Below are 19,779 nucleotides of genomic sequence, written 5' to 3'. Positions count from 1 at the left end.
GGTTAGAGAACCATTGTGTGTAAACTTTTTTCTATAATTTTATGTTGTTGTTTTTTTTAAAAAAAACATTCTGAGTATAACTTGCACATCTAAATATTTGTTATAACAGAGACTCTGTTCTTGTCTTTCAGGTGTCATTTTCATTGAATAAAGGAAGTAATGAAGAAGGTATGATATATGTTGGTTCTCAAGGAGCTAGATATGTAAATTTATTTGTTTACAGTAGTGGAGACCCAAAAAAATACAGTAGATTAAAAATGATATAAACTAAGTAAAGTACATTTTAAAATAGCCATTAAAACTTTCAGATGAAATCAGTTATTTTCTAATTTCAGACAATGCACATTTATTACTTTTAGTCTGGAAAGTAGTTTGTGCAGTGACTTTGTTGGTGAAGTACCAAGTTTCCAGCTAGTTCGGATAAATTTTAAGACTTTTAATGTCTGCATTGGTGAAATTTTATTTATTATCTATCATTATTTTAATAAATCACTCATTTTATATTCTTACTGTTTATTTATTTGGCTGCATCGGGGCTTAGTTGCGGCACGCAGGATTTTTGCTGTGGTGCGTGGGCAGCGTGTGGGCTTGGTTGCCCTGTGGCATGTGGGATCTTAGCTCCCCTGGTCCCGACCAGGGATAGAACCTGTGTCGCCTGCACTGGGAAGGCGAATACTTAACCACTGCACCACCAGGGAAGTCCCCACTCATTTTAACTGAAGATGTTAAAATCAAAATTTAAAGTAGAATTAAAAATAGAATTTTTAAATTACCATTATTCAAAGCTGTTGTGAAAAAGAAATAAAAATGTTCCGTAGTAAAAATTTCAAAATATGTATGTATCATCTGTCTTTTAAAATATTGCAAGGTTTTTTGTCTTTTTGTTTTAATATAAAATATTAGAATACTCAACTTGCAAGTTTGGAAGAAAAATTAGAACTATTTACTGTGGGTCCAAGTTCTAAGATGTCTAGAAAGGAGCAAATCTATAGATAATAATTTCATGGGGAGGCAAGCTCTATTCCTTATAGGGGAAAGTAACATTGTTTCTTTGCAATACTATCCCATTTGGGCTATTTGACAGGCAGTCACATTTTACAGTACAGGGTTTGCCTAGACCTTTCATGCTGTAGTTAGGATACTTAACCTCAGTATTAATCAGTAAAGACTAAAGAACCCAGCAAGATGTATGAAATAAAGTGGGAGTCTCTAGAATATCAGACCTGAGCCAAATGAGAGAACTTAGAACAAGAGTTTAAAGGTGAGTGACTTTAAGTATAGAACTGTGTCACCCTAAGTTCTGATTGTTTTTATCTGTCTGAATACTTCTGAAAAGTCTAAATTTAATTTGTCTTCTCCTTTCTTCCCTTCTCTCTCCCTCTTCACCCCTTCCCTCACACCCTGCTTCCCCATTTTAAATACAGATCAAGTATGGCACTTCCTTGGCAAGTGATTAGAACATCTGAAGACCTGCCATCAAGATTCCAGTCTCTAAGAACGCCAAGATTCAACCTCTCCCAAGTGCTAGAAACAGGCAGAATTTGCTAATTAACTTCCTGTTGAAACTTCTTTTTTTTTCTTCAAGCTTTTTGCAATATGCAATGTGTAAATAAACATTGACATTTTTGAATTAGTCGCCTTTGAATATTTATTGATATGAAAAGATTTTGTTGAATTTCATAGCGGAAATTTAGAGGCACTGAGGTTTTTTTAAATTAGTTTATTTTAATTGGAGGCTAATTACTTTACAATACTGTGGTGGTTTTGCCATATATCAATGTGAATCAGCCTCAGGTGTACAGGTGTCCCCCCTTCCTGAACCCCTCTCCCACTGGGTTGTCCCAGTGCACCAGCTTTGAGTGCCCTGCTTCATGCATCAAACTTGCACTGGTCATCTGTTTTACATATGGTAATATACATGTTTCAATGCTATTCTCTCATATCATCCCGCCTTTGTCTTCTCCCACATCGTCCAAAAGTCTGTTCTTTACATCTGTGTCTCTTTTGCTGTCTTGCATATAGGGTCATCGTTACCATCTTTCTAAATTCCATATTGGTGTTTCTCTTTCTGACTTACTTCACTCTGTATATAATAGGCTGTAGTTTCATCCACCTCATTAGAACTGACTAAGATGCCTTCTTTTTTATAGCTCAGTAATATTCCAGAAGGCAATGGCACCCCACTCCAGTACTCTTGCCTGGAAAATCCCATGGACAGAGGAGCCTGGTGGGCTGCAGACCATGGGGTCGCGAAGAGTCAGACAGGACTGAGCGACTTCACTTTCACTTTTCCCTTTCATGCATTGGAGAAGGAAATGGCAACCCACTCCAGTGTTCTTGCCTGGAGAATCCCAGGGACGGGGTAGCCTGGTGGGCCGCCTTCTATGGGGTCGCACAGAGTCGGACACAACTGAAGCGACTTAGCAGTAGCAGCATATATGTACCACAATGTCCTTATCCATTCGTCTGCTGATAGACATCTATGTTGCTTCCATGTCCCAGCTATTATAAACAGAGAAGCCCTGAGTTTTGGCCAATCCTAATTTATATGCATGAAGGAACCCAATGGTTTTATTAGCTTTTATTTATAAGGGTTAATGTAAAAAGGATAAATGTAGTAAACTAATAAGATTTTTGTAGATACAATGGTTCTCAGAGTCCACTGCTGGTAGAGACTTATTTAGCCAACCACTGTCCTCTTAGTCCTGTGTAAATGTGTTTACATTTATTAAGACTCTTTCCTATAATTACTTTGTAAATTCTAAACTTTGATTCTCATTGAGTCCTATCAGATTTACTTCTCATCTCTATGGTGATGACTCCCAAGTCTACATAAGAAACTCAGGTCTTTCTCCTGGGGTCTATTGGGCATCTCTTTAAATGCCTTTGATTCCTCTTGAACGAAACTAAACTCATCCTCCCTTGTTCTTGAATTAACATTCTCCTAGTCACCCATGCAGGCCCTTGAAACCATATTGAATGGGCTTCCCTGGTGGCTCAGACGGTGAAGAATCTAAAGAATCTGCCTGCAGTGCTGGAGACCTGAGTTTGATCCCTGGTTTGGGAAGACCCACTGGAAAAGGGAATGGCAACCCACTTCAGTATTCTTTCCTGGAGAATTCCATGGACAGAGGAGTCCAATGGCTACAGTGCATGGAGTCATAGAGAGTCGAACACAGCTGAGCAGCTAACACCCTCACACTTTCACTTTTCTCCTTTCTTTACTCAAGAAGACCATCTAAATGTTTCTTTATCCTCTTTATTACTTTATACCCTTAACATACCCATTACCCCTTCATTTCACTTGGACCGTTATATCAGCCATCTAGCTCTTCACCTCCAGACCCAGTGCCCTGCCTCATTCCCCTTGTTCCAGCCCAATTTCATGCCCTCTTGTCTCCTAACCAAGTTGTTGTCCTGCCCCTGGCTTTTCTTCCTCCATATCATTTTCCACATTCCCAAAAAGTATTTTCCTAAAGCATAGATACTGCCTTAATGTTAGACTTTTCTCAAAATGCCTTTAGTGGCCTTTTGCATTCTTGAGAATAAAACTCCGGAGCGCTATCTTTCAGCTACGTCATGTTACCCCTCTCCAAGCACATCTTGTACTTTTCACACTCCCAGTACTGTGCTTCTATTGCCAGTTCTGTTTTTATATTTTTCTGCTCTTTCTTTCTACTATCACTATGAACACATTGCATTTACATAATATGTTTTATGGTTTACATGGCACCACTATGATAATAGGTAGCTTTTCTTGAGCATCTGCTGTATGTTGTGCATGCATACGCCCTATAAGGTAGAGACAGCCCACTTCACATTGTGGCTCCGAGAAGTTCAATGACTTGACCGAGGTTGCACAGCTAGTAAGTTTCAGAGCCAGAAGTAGAATTCATGCATGGCTCTGAATGCTATGGCTTTTCCATCCTGCTGTGCATGCTGCTTCCCACCTACAGCCACCTTGTGATATGGGCAAAACCCAGAGCATGCCTGTTTTATAGATGAGTTTAAGTGATGAGCCCAAGTGAAATAGTTCACTTGAGATGTCTTTGGAAATGTGTAAACCTCTGATGGACATCAAAGAATGTAAAGCGAGAATCTATTGTTTTTAATTTTGTATATTATAACAACTTGATTTAAGTTAAGGAAATAATAATACATACAGAGAGATACAGGGTATAACCATTGATACAGTCCCTTGAACAGCATGAGTTTGAATTGTGTGGATCCAGTTTTATGCACCCTTTTTAAGTAGTAAATACTACATGATCTGCTCTGATACTTGGTTTAATCCATTGGGTGTGAACTGCAGATACAGAGGAACCACATATACAGAGAGCGAACTGTAAGTTAAATACAAATTTTCAATTGTGAAGAGGGTCTGTGCTAATGAATAAGCTGAATTATCAGAGAATAGATGATTGGCTTGTACCATGTAGCATATTAATCTCCTAAGAGCTGGAGAAGAATCCATGTCTGGTGGGCGTCTTGGAGAGTAACCCACACCGTGCGTTCGGCCCCCTTTCTCCTGGTGCTCAGTGGTGCTTGGATGCTACCCGCTCAGTGAGTCGTGCTCACCACAGCATGGTCAGTCACAGTTGCTTCATAGTGTAGGGTTTTATGCAGTTATAATCTTAAATGCATCATTTTGAATTTTATCTTTTCTTATAAGAATCTACATTGCCACATAGTCATTGTTAATACAGTGACAATCACATTTCAGTGAAATCTGCTTCATGCTGTTTGAGAGTATCTTCCAGGCATATCTGGTTTTTGCCAACCCATTCTCAAGGAACTAACTGTAACCTGAATAGATTTTACACTATATAATTATAAAGGAAAACTCCTGCAGGGATATGAAGGGGTAGAAAAAGAATGATTCATTTTTAAAAGTGCCTAAAACAAATTAGGAAACCCAAAGTGACCCATGGATGGGATTTTAGGTAACACCCACAGCCAGCTCCATGGATATGAAAAAAAGGGATGAACTGTCCAAGATTTGTTTTTCTCAAACTACCTATTATTGCAAATATCTGAAACTTTTTATGAGCTTTTTTTCACTTACAGACTGAATCATTTTATATATGATACATTTAGTATTGCTCCATTATTCTGCAGAGGAAACTCACTGAATTTCGTAGACTCCAGTTCTCCATCAAGGACGACATGCATTTTTAGCACTGTGTTTGCTCACCAATAGCAGCATTTGATGATTTGCTTCTGGGAATAAATCACTTCCTTGTCATAGGTAAAGATGTCTTTTGTGACTGCTGACTTATTTTTATGACTTATTGTTGCCATCTTATTATACGGTGGATCACATCTTTAAATTCTTGGGTCAGGTATGCTCTTTTCAGCCTCCTTACTATATTCTGTCCAAGGTGTATATTGGTGTTTGCCACTGGGGTCTGTGAAACACTTGCTCTGGAATCACTTAGAATACTTCTTAAAGTACAGATTTCTGACTTTCCCTAAAATCTGTTAAATCAGAATTTCTGGGGGTGAGGCCATAACCTTGTTTTCCCTACTCCCATCAGTCTTCTAAAATTTTAAGCCCATTGGTTTAGATGATACAGGGATAGATCATACTGGGAATTTCTTCATGTTAATGTTCTGTTTGAGGTTATCTTAACCCTAAAAAAGAGCAGAAAGAAAACTAGGTGTCTGCCTTCATAGTGGACTCATGTATAATATTACCACAACCTCCTGTTAGGAAAAAAATGAAAGGGAATAAAAGTTATATGAAGTTTAGTATTAAATACTAAATATAGTAATGTTTAATATTAGTATTAAATATATGAAAATATTTTCCATTTCAAATCAGAAATATCTAGACCTGATGAGAATCACTTCTGATTTATAAGTTACCAAAGTTACTAGTTCCTTATTGCCAAATTCAGACTTAAATTGAAGAAAGTAGGGAAAACCCCTAGACCAGTCATGTATGACCTAAATCAAATCCCTTATGATTATACAGTAGAAGTGAGAAATAGATTTAAGGGACTAGATCTGATAGATAGAGTGCCTGATGAACTATGGACGGAGGTTCGTGACATGGTACAGGAGACCGGGATCAAGACCATCCCCATGGAAAAGAAATGCAAAAAAGCAAAATGGCTGTCTGAGGAGGCCTTACAAATAGCCGTGAAAAGAAGAGAAGTGAAAAGCAAAGGAGAAGAGGAAAGATATAAGCATCTGAATGCAGAGTTCCAAAGAATAGCAAGAAGAGGTAAGAAAGCCTTCCTCAGCGACCAATGCAAAGAAATAGAGGAAAACAACAGGATGGGAAAGACTAGAGATCTCTTCAAGAAAATTAGAGATACCAAGGGAACATTTCATACAAAGATGGGCTTGATAAAGGACAGAAATGGTATGGACCTAACAGAAGCAGTAGATATTAAGAAGAGATGGCAGGAATAAACAGAAGAACTGTACAAAAAAGATCTTCACAACCAAGATAATCACAATGGTGTGATCACTCACCTAGAGCCAGACATCCTGGAATGTGAAGTCAAGTGGGCCTTACAAAGCATCACTATGAATAAAGCTAGTGGAGGTGATGGAATTCCAGTTGAGCTATTTCTAATCCTGAAAGATGATGCTGTGAAAGTTCTGCCCTCAATATGCCAGCAAATTTGGGAAACTCAGCAGTGGCCACAGGACTGGAAAAGATCAGTTTTCATTCCAATCCCAAAGAAAGGCAATGCCAAAGAATGCTCAAACTACCGCACAATTGCACTCATCTCACACGCTAGTAAAGTAATGCTCAAAATTCTCCAAGCCAGGCTTCAGCAATATGTGAACTGTGAACTTCCAGATGCTCAAGCTGGTTTTACAAAAGACAGAGGAACCACAGATCCAATTGCCAACATCTGGATATTCGAAAAAGCAAGAGAGTTCCAGAAAAATATCTATTTCTGCTTTATTGACCATGCCAAAGCCTTTGACTGTGTGGATCACAATCAACTGTGGAAAATTCTGAAAGAGATGGGAATACCAAACCACCTGACCTGCCTCTTGAGAAACCTGTATGCAGGTTAGGAAGCAACAGTTAGAACTGGACATGGAACAACAGACTGGTTCCAAATAGGAAAAGGAGTACGTCAAAGCTGTATATTGTCACCCTGCTTATTTAACTTCTATGCAGAGTACATCATGAGAAACGCTGGGCTGGAGGAAGCACAAGCTGGAATCAAAATTGCTGGGAGAAATATCAATAACCTCAGATATGCAGATGACACCACCCTTATGGCAGAAAGTGAAGAGGAACTCAAAAGCCTCTTGATGAAAGTGAAAGTGGAGAGTGAAAAAGTTGGCTTAAAGCTCAACATTCAGAAAACGAAGATCATGGCATCTGGTCCCATCACTTCATGGGAAACAGTGGAAACAGTGTCAGACTTTATTTTGGGGGGCTCCAAAATCACTGCAGATGGTGACTGCAGCCATGAAATTAAAAGACACTTACTCCTTGGAAGAAAAGTTATGACCAACTTAGATAGCATATTGAAAAGCAGGGACATTACTTTGCCAACAAAGGTCCGTCTAGTCAAGGCTATGGTTTTTCCTGTGGTCATGTATGGATGTGAGAGTTGGACTGTGAAGAAAGCTGAGCACCAAAGAATGGATGCTTTTGAAGTGTGGTGTTGGAGAAGACTCTTGAGAGTCCCTTGGACTGCAAGGAGATCCAACCAGTCCATTGTGAAGGAGATCAGCCCTGGGATTTCTTTGGAAGGACTGATGCTAAAGCTGAAACTCCAGTACTTTGGCCACCTCATGCGAAGAGTTGACTCATTGGAAAAGACTGATGCTGTGAGGGATTGGGGGCAGGAGGAGAAGGGGATGACAGAGGATGAGATGGCTGGATGGCATCACTGACTCGATGGACGTGAGTCTGAGTGAACTCCGGGAGTTGGTGATGGACAGGGAGGCCTGGCGTGCTGCGATTCATGAGGTTGCAAAGAGTCGGACACAACTGAGCGACTGAACTGAATTGAAAGTTACTAGAGTCCATAATAATTGGCCCACAGCCCCACACCTGGCTTCTGGCTTCCTAAGACACAGTGAGAGTGAAGGGGCTTTCTAATGCTACAGCCTGTAGGAGTCAGCAAAGAGGTGGCTCTGCTCTGATGGGAGGAGAGAAGACAGTGGTGGGAGCAGGAGACAGGAGAGCTCCGTGAAACATGCGAGTCCTTGTCAGTCAGGGGCCAGGGTTTCTGTGACTGAGCTGACATTTGCCCTATTTGTGGGAAACAAACTCCACTTCTCAGGTTATTCCCCACCTTAAAAGGAGCCAGGAGCCCAGTGCAGCCCGGACAGAAGGCATAAGCTGTTCTTTCCTTCAGTCAAAAAATATTGAGCTCTCTCTTGTCAGGTCCAACAGCGCAGCTGTCCTTTTCCTGAGCACCGAGACTCTCCAGGTGTCCTCATAGCCCGCGAGGGAAGCCGCCAGTGCTTCCTCTTCTCTATTCAGAATCCCTGACACAGAAAGGGCTCTGTCGTCTTTTTAAAGTACCTGGTTTGAATGGGTCCAATCAATGCAGAAAGATTCAGGGATTTGATGACATCCATCCAGAAGGCATCCCATTACTGTGATTTTGATTAGCCAACCCTCTGTTTTCAGACATGCTTCCTCCTCTTTGCTATTTTAAACTTCACTCATTCAACAGTTATTTATTGACTCTCTATGTGTAAGGGCCATGTACTAGCCCAAGTTTTTAGGATATATCAGTGCAAAACTGACAAAAATCCCTGCCCTTGTGGATCTTGTATTTTGTGTGGGAAAGAAAGAGCATAAATATTGTAAGTAATTCTATAGTATATAGAAGAGAATGAGGGAAGGGAGAATCAGAAATCCAGCTTTTATTCAGGGCTGCTGCTGCTGCTAAGTCGTGTCAGTCATATCTGACTCTGTGAGACCCCATAGATGGCAGCCCAACAGGCTCCTCTGTCCCTGGGATTCTCCAGGCAAGAATACGGGAGTGGTTGCCATTTCCTTCTCCATTGCATGAAAGTGAAAAGTGAAAGTGAAGTCGCTCAGTCGTGTCCAACTCTTAGCAACCCCATGGACTGTAGTCTACCAGGCTCCTCTGTCCATGGGATTCTCCAGGCAAGAGTACTGGAGTGGGGTGCCATTTATTCAGGGCTAGGAATGTGAATTAGAGTTTTGAACTGAGGAAGTCAAAGACAGGCATCTTAGGAAGATGACAGCCAGGAAAAGGGTTGAGAAGCAAAATCGGCCCATGTGGGTCTCTGCAGGAACAGAACTGAGGCAAAGGAGACCCTCAGGACAAAGGCCCTAAGGTAGGAGTGTGACCAACTTGGAGGGACAGCAAGCAGGCTGTGTGGCTGGAGGGGAGAGTGAGAGCAGAGTAACAGAAAAGGCAGCAGGGAGGGCCTTGCATGGCCTGTCAGCCAACACAAGACTTGGCCTCTGGTTATGAATGAGGAGCCACAGGAGAGTCCTGAGCGGAGGACTGGGTTGCTGCCACTGCTAAGTTGAAAATAGATTGTGCTGGATGGTGGAGAGGGTCGGGGGTTCATGTAGCACAAGGATGGAAACAGGAAGACCCCTTATGAGATTTCTACAGTAGTCCAGTCAATTGCCAGGTTTTCCTTCTTTGAGCTCATTTTCTTAGTATAAATCCTATTAGATGGCATCATAGAATAAGAAACATTTTTTGCAAAAATATATTCTCATGAAAGTTTTTCCACTTACATTGCCAGCAGCTGTATTTGCGATTTTTAGTTTCTTCTTTACTATCCTTTCTAAGATAGGATATTTTGTTGTTGTTGCTACTATGATAGTTTTATATAAATATATGTATTTCAGTTCAGTTCAGTTGCTCAGTTGTGTCTGACTCTTTGCAACCCCATGAATTGCAGCACACCAGGCCTCCCTGTCCATCACCTACTCCCGGAGTTTACTTGAACTCATGTGCATCGAGTCGGTGATGCCATCCAGCCATCTCATCCTCTGCCATCCCCTTCTCCTCCTGCCCCCATCCCTCCCAGCATCAGGGTCTTTTCCAATGAATCAGCTCTTCGCATGAGGTGGCCAAAGTACTGGAGTTTCAGCTTTAACATCAGTCCTTCCAAAGAAATCCCAGGGCTGATCTCCTTCAGAATGGACTGGTTGGATCTCCTTGCAGTCCAAGGGACTCTCAAGAGTCTTCTCCAACACCGCAGTTCAAAAGCATCGATTCTTTGGTGCTCAGCCTTCTTCACAGTCCAACTCTCACATCCATACATGACCACTGGAAAAACCATAGCCTTGACTAGCTGGACCTTTGTTGGCAAAGTAATGTCTCTGCTTTTGAATATGCTGTCTAGGTTGGTCATAACTTTCCTTCCAAGGAGTAAGCATCTTTTAATTTCATGGCTGCAGTCACCATCTGCAATGATTTTGGAGCCCCAGAAAATAAAGTCTGACACTGTTTCCACTGTTTCCCCATCTATTTGCCATAAAGTGATGGGACCAGATGCCATGATCTTCGTTTTCTAAATGTTGAGCTTTAAGCCAACTTTTTCACTTTCCTCTTTCACTTTCATCAAGAGGCTTTTTAGTTCCTCTTCACTTTCTGGCATAAGGGTGGTGTCATCTGCATATCTGAGGTTATTGATATTTCTCCCAGCAATCTTGGTTCCAGCTTGTGCTTCTTCCAGCCCAGCGTTTCTCATGATGTACTCTGCATAGAAGTTAAATAAGCAGGGTGACAATATACAGCCTTGACGTACTCCTTTTCCTCTTTGGAACCAGTCTGTTGTTCCATGTCCAGTTGTAACTGTTGCTTCCTAACCTGCATATAGGTTTCTCAAGAGGCAGGTCAGGTGGTTTGGTATTCCCATCTCTTTCAGAATTTTCCACAGTTTATTGTGATCCACAGAGTCAGAGCCTTTGGCATAGTCATATATATATATATATATATATATAGTAGTTAATTACTTTTTCCCTACATTTTACCATAGTGTCTTTTGTGAATGTTGTCTTTTTTTACTTTGCCTGTTTATTTACTGGATCTTAATGTTTTTAACAATTTGTATAATATCCATATTTTCAGATGCAAAATTTGGATCCTGAAGCCTGGATTCGTGTGTAAATAGATTTACTCCCATTCAGAAATCTAAACCTGGGCCCTGAAAATATTTATCCTGAGCTAATGTGGAATGCATGGGTTAGTTGTACTAATTTTCCTGGTTTGAGGCAGAACTAGCTGTAGGACTATCCTTATTATGCTCCCTTATTACTGCTTTTTGTTCTCTGTTAAAAGTAAAAAATGAGGGAAGGAATGGAGAGTAAAAATGGAAAGTTAAATTTTTTAAAGTTAATACCTTAAATGAAAAACAGATAAAATAGTACAACCAGTACAGTTTTAAAAGAAACATTGGAAGAAGGACAAACAATGAGTTTACCCAATTAAAACAGCTAAAACTGGATGGCAGGTGTCCATCTGTGGCCCTCCACCAGAAGAATTTGGCAGTTGGCAAGGTCGGGGATTACTATCCTAAAGCATGGGTTCTCCCCACTTGGGGAGTAGAACATGAAGACTAGGATTCAGGCCAGAATCTCATGGGTTGGTCTCATTGCTGTGAACAAGTAGGCCAAAACAGCTCAGCCCACATAAAATCTGTAAGTAGCCTTTGCTGTTCTTCCCTGTCTAAGCCAACAACAAGGCGGACAAAGGCCCATGTTCAGGGCCCTTCCTGTGCCGGATATGCCTCTAGGCGAGTGAATGGTGCGGGCAAATGTGGAGCAGAACCCAGGATGTTAACACCAAGACTAATGCCCTTTCCCCTATATCTCCTTTCTTGAGCTCTTTCTTATCCTCCAAGTTCAGCTCAGATGTTGCTTTTCCTGTGAAACCTTTCCCACCCTTGCCATTGCAATCAATCATTTTCTCCTCAGGAAGAAGAGTATAGCACTATTGATTCATTCCTCCATTACAGGAGTTCAGTCAGTCTGGCTTATATTAATATTAGAATCACTCGTACTGCCTCTATTGCTGGATTATACTCACCAAGAGCGGAGACTGTGTCATGACAATTTCAGCATTTTTTTCATACATTAACAATTCATGTTGGTTGTATTAAACTGATAAAGCATCCTGTGAGGAAGACAGATACTCTGTCTCTCTCTTTTTTTTTTTTTTTTGTCTTTTACTTATTACATTAACTGAAGTTTAGAGGTTCCTGGAAATCATCTGAACTCGGTGTCCTATTATTGCATAGAAAGCATTTTGAGGGTGTCTTTCTGCTCTATTCCAAAGCCAGGTAGGATTTTTGACATGTAAGAATCTGTTCCTTTTAGGGATCTCTTAAAGAGGAAATTTAACATATCTACTCCAGTGTTCTTGCCTGGAGAATCCCAGGGACGGGGGAGCCTGGTGGGCTGCCGTCTATGGGGTCGCACAGAGTCGGACACGACTGAAGCGACTCAGCAGCAGCAGCAGCAGCAGCAGCAGCCTACATACCAGTGCTTTTGTTGTTGTTGTTGTTACTTTATATTGGAGTATATTTGATTTACAATGTTGTGTTAGTTTCTTTTGTACAATGTAATGAATCAGCTATGCATATATCCACTCCTTTTTAGATTTTCCCACATAGACCATTACAGAGTCTTAAGTTGCTTGTGGTATACAGTAGGTCCTTATTAGCTATCTATTTTATATATAGTAATGTGTATATGTCAATCCCAGTCTCCCAGTTTATCCCTCCTGCCCCCCTACATACCAGTGCTTTTAATTGAACTTTATTTTTAATGTGTATGAACCTGATCAACTATACTCAGAAAACTCCTCATAAGTCTTAAGGCATAAACTTAAGTATTAAATTTTATTTTTTTCTTCAAGCCGAATAATTCTTGCTTCCTAAAATTCTATTCATCAGTAATATTTTTCTCGAAAATCCTTCTATTTTATTGGGGGTTTTTTGTTTGCTTGCTATAGAGCCCTCAAGTGAAAACAGTAAACATCTCTCTAGTGTTTAAAAAAAAAAAATTCACTTTTTATGCATTCCATATACTTTTTACCACAGCCTAGAATATTTTGTGCTTTCTGAAACAATGATTGGCATTATTCATCTTCATGTTCCCAAGTGAATCTAAATGATATAGAGAAAGTAAGATTTTCTGGGCATGATCTTATCTATTATTAGTATTTAAGGCATCTTGAGAGTTCTTACATGAGATTTCTCTAATGCCCCAGGGAAAAAAGTTCAACTTACATAAAAACAGTACCTTAATTGTGAAAATGCAAAGGCTGATCATCACATGTTTACTGCTGCCTTTTTTTTTTTTTTAATGGAGTATGAGGCAAAAATAAACATGAAATACATCAAAATAAAAATAGGCTCAGGGCTCAAAGGCCAAAATTCTTGTCCCAGAGTGGCTTCTTACATGAGTTTTGGTTTAATTATTGATAATAATTTTCATATTTGAAACTTGACTTTCCGAGCTTAAAAGCAGACGTAATGTATTTTTATTTTCAGATTAGGAATACCATAAGAATACCATAAGAAGCACCGTGATGGAAAACCTGAATAATCTTGAAAGAGTGGTAGAGCAAATAAGATTAATATGCAGAGAGAAATGAGAAAAAGGAATGCGGATCTAATATAAATAGTTCAGTGAATCTAATATAAATACTTCAGTGGATAACTTCTTATTAAAAAAAAACAAACTTAAAACTCCATTTAACTCTAAACTACTGTATTTCAGGGACTATTTTCTCACAGAAAAGTTAGCTGTTCCTACTTTTCCCACAATATCAGATTTCCCTCCTCTGATTTCTCCCTTTCTTTCATTTTTGAAAACAATTTAAAATTCAATTTATTCATGAATACTTTAGAAGTTCTTGGTAGGCTTTCAAACCATAATTTGATTTTTACCAACATCCATCCCAGCCTCGATTCTTCTGCCCCTCAAAACAAGTCTGATAAATGCAATTTACAGTAGTGTTAATATTATCTGTAGAATATACCTAACTGCTTATGAACAGATTTTCTGTAATTCAGAAATGTGCCGAAAGCACAATAGCTATAGACTGTAGGTTGCTTTTATGAATCTGATGAAGGATTTAGAATACAGAATATTTTGAACTGGAAAAAGTCTTGCCTGTGAGTTGAGACAAGGTGGGCCCAGAGAGGTTACTTGCTAAAGCCACCCGGCCATGGAGAAGAGAAGACGGACCTGAAACTAGATCTTCTGAAGCCGCGCCTGTTGTAGTTTTGCTTCTGGTTTTTGTCATGCTTTTCTGTGTACTTTGCAGACTTTAGAGTTGAAAGGTAATTGTTGACCCTTTCCTGTGGTATGCATTGAAAAATAATGTGTGACTATGGAAATGAAAATATTGTCAACTGAAAAAAAAAAAAAGCACAATGAGAGAGTTGTGAGTTAAGTTTTACTGGACGCCAAATGAGGACTGTATCCCAGAGACAGCATCTCAAATATCTCTGAGAAACTCCTCCAGAGGGATGGGGAAGGTCAGCATTATATATGCTCTTAGTGGAGGCGGGTACGTGCAGTCGGGCACACATTAGAGCTTTGCTGGTAATCACAAGGAGCAAATGTCACAACTGATGCTTTCAGTGTTTTTCTGGATATGAGGGGATACAAGGGTTCGGCTCAAGAAATCTCCTCCTGGGCTCAACAGAGTTAGAAAGTGAACTATGGTTGCCGGAGTTGGGGGACTGGGGCAGGGTGAGAAGGGGTAGTTAGGAAGTTTGGGGTGAACATGTACATACTGCTAGATTTAAAATGGATAACCAACAGAGATCTATTGTATAGCATATGGAACTCTGCTCAGTGTTACGTGCCAGTCTGGATGGGAGAGGGGTTTGGGAGAGAAGGGATACACGTATGTGTCTGGCTCAGTCCCTTCGCTATTCACCTGAAACTATCCCAACATTGTTCATTGGCTATACCCCAACACAAAATAAAACGTTCAAAAAAAAAATTTTTTTCAAAAAAAAAATTCAAAAAATATAAAAAATAAAACCTGGTTGCTGTTTGAGTTGAAAGCTAAAAGAAAAAAGAAATCATCTCCTGAAAATACCTATCTGAAGACCTATTCTGCCATTTTTTCTCCCCAGAGCACAGAAGGTCTCATTCTTTTTTTATTTTAATTTTATTATTATTTTTAATAGCAAATACATTTTGTATTGGGGTATAGCCACTTAACAATGTGATAGTTTCAGGTGAACAGTGAAGGAACTCAGCCATACATATACATGTTTCCATTCTTCCCCAAGCCCCTCTCCCATCCAGGCTGGCACATAACATTGAGCAGAGTTCCCTGTGCTATATACAATAGGTTTTTGCTGGTCATCCATTTTAAATATAGCAGTGTGTACATGACCTTCCCAAAGTCCTGAACTATCCCTTCCCCCCAGCAACCATGAGTTTGTTTTCTAAGTCTGTGAGTCTCTGTTTTGTACATTCATTTGTAGCATTTCTTTTTAGATTCCACATATAAGGGATGTCATATGATATTTCTCCTTCTTCATCTGGCTTATTTCACTCGGTATGACACTCTAGGTCCATCCGTGTTGCAGCAAATGGCCTTGCTTCCAAATGCCTCATTCTTGATCTCCATCCTGAACTCCTTTCATGGGGTGTTGAAGGTCAGCAGCTGCAGCAGCTCACGATTTAATCCTTATAGAGGTCGATGGCAAGTGCAATTTGTAATTGGCAGTATACATCAATTTGCACTTCTTTAGTGTAAATTGTTTCCCAATTAATAGCTCTTAAAAATGTTTATGCTTATAATACAAAACAGTATTCTTTATATGCAGATTTCTTTTTTGCAATTGAACTTTTTGGTAGACTCTCAAACCATAGTTTGATTTTTTTCCACTGCCCAGTCTGATAATATTTCTTGTAACGTGGCTTAACATTTTAAATCGAAAAATAGTACTTCTGATTGACTTATAGCAACTTTACATGGGTGGGGGGCAAAATTATGTCTAATTTTTGTATGCGCATCTGACAATATGCTTTTTGTTCATCTTTGATGTGTTTCCCTCTTGTGACTCCCAGCATCCTGTGCTGGGAACAGGAGAAAGATGAACGAAAATCTGTGGCTGTTCTCCCCTTAATGCTTGCATTAGACAGTGAAAGTGTGGATCAGTCTTAAGTTTTTCATGATGTGTTACTATGTTGAGCAAGTGGGAGGAACACAAACCAACCATGCTATTAAAAATACATCTTTTTGCTCACATCTGTTTGGGTAGCTGTTTTCCCATGGTATAAAACAAAAAGTGCAACAAATTAGGCTTGCCACTCCTTAGTGCTTTTTTCCAGTGTGCATTGAATGAAAGATTTAAAACAGAGACGGAATTCCAAAGAAAACAGGTGGTGTGAGAGCTGGACTTGATGTTGGCCAGATCCTCTGTGGCACAGATTCACTCTCTCTAAGCAACTGTCTGTCCCATGAAAGCTTTTTGCAACTGATTACAAGGAACATGACATATGATGAGTGTTGAGAGTTGACCTCATGGTTGGACACTTTGGGAGGACTGTGAGAAAGGATTATTTGCTGATACCTACATGTACATGAAAAATTATCCACTTTATAATGTAATTTTGAGTTAGATTAGTGCTTATTTCTTTGGAAAAGGAGATACATTTTATACTCAGATGGCATTTGGCTTTCTACCTTTGTTTCTCCCCTAGGAGGAATGATCTAACTGGCAAACATGATTATACTTGACTATGCATGCCCATCTGTGAGTATGGTTAGGGTGATGCCTTTTGAAGAAAAAAGGGTGAAACAATGAGTCTTTGTTTATTTTCTTCACAAACTGAAATATGGCAAATACTTTACATAGGACATAAATCTTCGATGACAGGATCAGTCTAAAAATTATGTTCCCAAGAAAATAGTTCACAGAAACAATTCTCTTTCTGTAATTTGTGAAAATAGGAGTACAACAACTTCACATACAAAGAAATAAGGTTATCATCAGGTGGTGGGTGCCACTTTGGCTTTTTACTGTCACCGAGAATATGGTCATTAACACCAAAATTGTGACAGCTTCATAAAAAGAGATAATTACTTTATTACAATTGATAATTAATAGACTATCTGGCAACCTGCTTTGCATTTCACTTGGGATTAATTAGTTAATTTCAGATCATAAAGAGACTTTCCCCTACTATTCTCATTAATCTTATGAACTGATATGTTATATTTTTATATTTTGAAATTCATTTATTAATTTTTTCAGTTCTAGTATTTGCTTTTTTCAATTTTTATTTTATATTGGAGTCATGAAAAGCATAGGAGATACAAAGGAATGCATGATTTAAAGGGAACATAAACTAATATACTTAACTGCCTAAAAAACACCAACTATAGAGAACTGTAGAGATTTTAACCTACAGCTGTCAAGGAACATAATCCTGGAAGTGCCGATAGTTTGGGTTTCTCAGGCCTGAAATTCTCCAGGCCAGAATACTGGAGTGGGTAGCTGTTCTCTTCTCCAGGGGATCTTCCCAACCCAGGGATCAAACCCAGGTCTCCCACATTGCAGGCAGATTCTTTACCAGCTGAGCCACAAGGAAAGCCCAAGAATACTGGAGTGGGTAGCCTATCCCATTTTCAGCAGATCTTCACGACCTGGGAATTAAACTGTGGTCTCCTGCATTGCAGGCAGATTCTTTACCAACTGAGCTACCAGGGAAGCCCTGTCAGGGATGAGTGTTGAATTTGAGGTGGCAGCATGTGACAATATTGAACTCATTTTTCTGTTCCCAGGTAAAAGGTTAAGTCTGGAGGTGACCAGAGCTGCTGTGTTCTAATGACCACTTAGTCATAGGTGGTCAATCCTAGGTGAGCACCTTACTCTTTCCCTTGACTGGACCCACAGTCAAAATTGATTCATTCAAGACCCAAGCCTAAGCTGAGCCAATCCAGATCCTTTCTTAGAGACTTGGAATTGAGACCCAGACACTGGAGCCTAGTCTCCGTGGTCTCCATGATGAAAGAGATGTAAATTCGGTTTGCACAAAGGAAAATGAAACAGACACAAAAAGAAAACAAAATAGGCAAAAGAAGAAAAGGTCACATCTTTTGAGTCCCTATTCTCAGGGCTTCCTAAGGCACAGCTTCATTCTTGCCTGGGATCCTTCAATATCTTTTACCCTTTTATACTGATTCAGTTTAGGTTTCTATTACTTGCTGCTGCTGCTGCTAAGTTGCTTTAGTCATGTCCAACTCTGTGCGGACCCCATAGACGGCAGCCCACCTAATCCTAAGAAGCCACATGCAGATGATAATTGCAGGTATTTGGAGTGAATGAACCCCCTAAGGAAACAGGAAGAAACCACGCAGGGAGCAGTAAAGGTGCAGTGGCAAGAGCAAAGCTAACATAGTTGTGGGTGCCACGGAGCCAGGGTAGGGATGGAGGGGTAGGTGGACAAAAACGCCAAATGCCACAGAGCGGTCAAGGAGAATAAGAGGGGAGGAAAGTCCGTTCACCTTAGTTTTTCATTTTAATTAAGGTTTTTAATTAAAATTCAAGTTTTTCAAGTTACCACGGGTGGGTAACTTTAAAGCTGTCTATCATTCTCGACAGATTATTGTTGTTGTTTTGTCTCTAAGTCACGTCTGACTGTTTTGTGACCCCGTGGACTGTGGCCCGCCAGGCTCCTCTGGCCACAGGATTTCCCAGACAAGAATTCTGGAGTGAGTTGCCATTCCTCCTCCAGGGGATCTTCCCAACCCAGGCATTGAACCTGAGTTTCGTGCGTTGGTAGGCAGGTTCTTTACCACTGAGCCACCAGGGAAGCCCTCTCAACAGATTACCTGTAATGAAACCTCTAGGTTAAAACTATGTTGAGGCTCAGCAGATACTATTTCCTTCTTTAGAAGCTTCCCTAGCACACATGTTGAATATATACATATTTAATTTAGAATTGTTGGGAAAATGGATTGACTGCATTACCTCTATGTTGGTTATGGTTTAAAATGATCTGATCTTTAACAAGGTTACTGATTATGGCTGAGTTACTTAGTCTTAGTCCTACTGAGAGTGACATCATTGTGGCCACTATAACAGGCAGGAGAAGACAGGGTATTTCAGGCAGCTTCAGGAGGAATAGAATGGAGACCATCACAAAACAGAGCAGCTCCTGATGAGAAGTACTTGTGATCTGGAAGAACGATGGTGACCAGAGACAGGCTTCTCTGAGAATCAAGAAAGACCCAGAATAGGCCCATTGAATATATCAGAGCTTTTGCCACCTGAGTAACATAGTAGCAGAGAGTCTACTTTTTTAAACATTGAAACTTGACTTAGAAAGAAGAGTGAATCCCCTTTATAAAGGTAAGGCTGAGCAAAGGTCAGCATAAACACATACAATACCTGAGAAACATACAATACCTCTCTTTTAACTCCTTTTGCTTTTTGTGTTACTGCGTGGTTCCATGTCTTTGTGTTTGACAAGGAAATTGATTTGTTTTGAAGTGTGTGTGTGTTAGGATAATTAGTAGCTTTTTGCTTGCCCAGATTTACATTCCTACAGGCCTAAATCACTGCCTTTTCCACTAGCCAAAAAGGCACACAAGCCTTGTAGAATCACTGAGTGATGGTCTAGAGGGAAAAAAATTCAAAGATCTCCACTGATAGTTCCAGAGGTATCTCAGGTGCCTTTGAGTCTTAGCCCTGGTCAGAAGGGAGAAAATGCAGTCTTGGATTTCCATGTCACACATCTGGGACCTATTTGCACAGAAGACAGAGGCACACAACATTTACGTGCTCGTGGAAGATACGAGTTACTGTCGG

At 40.0% G+C, this 19,779-nt stretch overlaps 1 protein-coding gene across 3 annotated transcripts in view; it reads left to right on the top strand.

The window, feature by feature from the left end:
* The window catches only part of PPA2 (inorganic pyrophosphatase 2), a 217,184-nt gene extending 215,554 nt beyond the window's left edge, over positions 1-1,630 (top strand). For all 3 annotated transcript variants that reach the window (XM_055587874.1, XM_055587872.1, XM_055587873.1), the window contains 2 exons: positions 132-168; positions 1,425-1,630. In XM_055587874.1, the coding sequence (XP_055443849.1) occupies positions 132-168; positions 1,425-1,453 (66 nt within the window). In that variant the 3' untranslated portion in view covers positions 1,454-1,630. The remainder of the gene's footprint in view (positions 1-131; positions 169-1,424) is intronic.
* Positions 1,631-19,779: the final 18,149 nt, after the last annotated feature.

The sequence above is a fragment of the Bubalus kerabau genome, chromosome 7, assembly GCF_029407905.1.
Source record: "Bubalus kerabau isolate K-KA32 ecotype Philippines breed swamp buffalo chromosome 7, PCC_UOA_SB_1v2, whole genome shotgun sequence".
NCBI lineage: Eukaryota > Metazoa > Chordata > Mammalia > Artiodactyla > Bovidae > Bubalus > Bubalus kerabau.
Note: the sequence above shows the minus strand (reverse complement) of the source record. Positions and strands in the feature narration are given on the sequence as shown.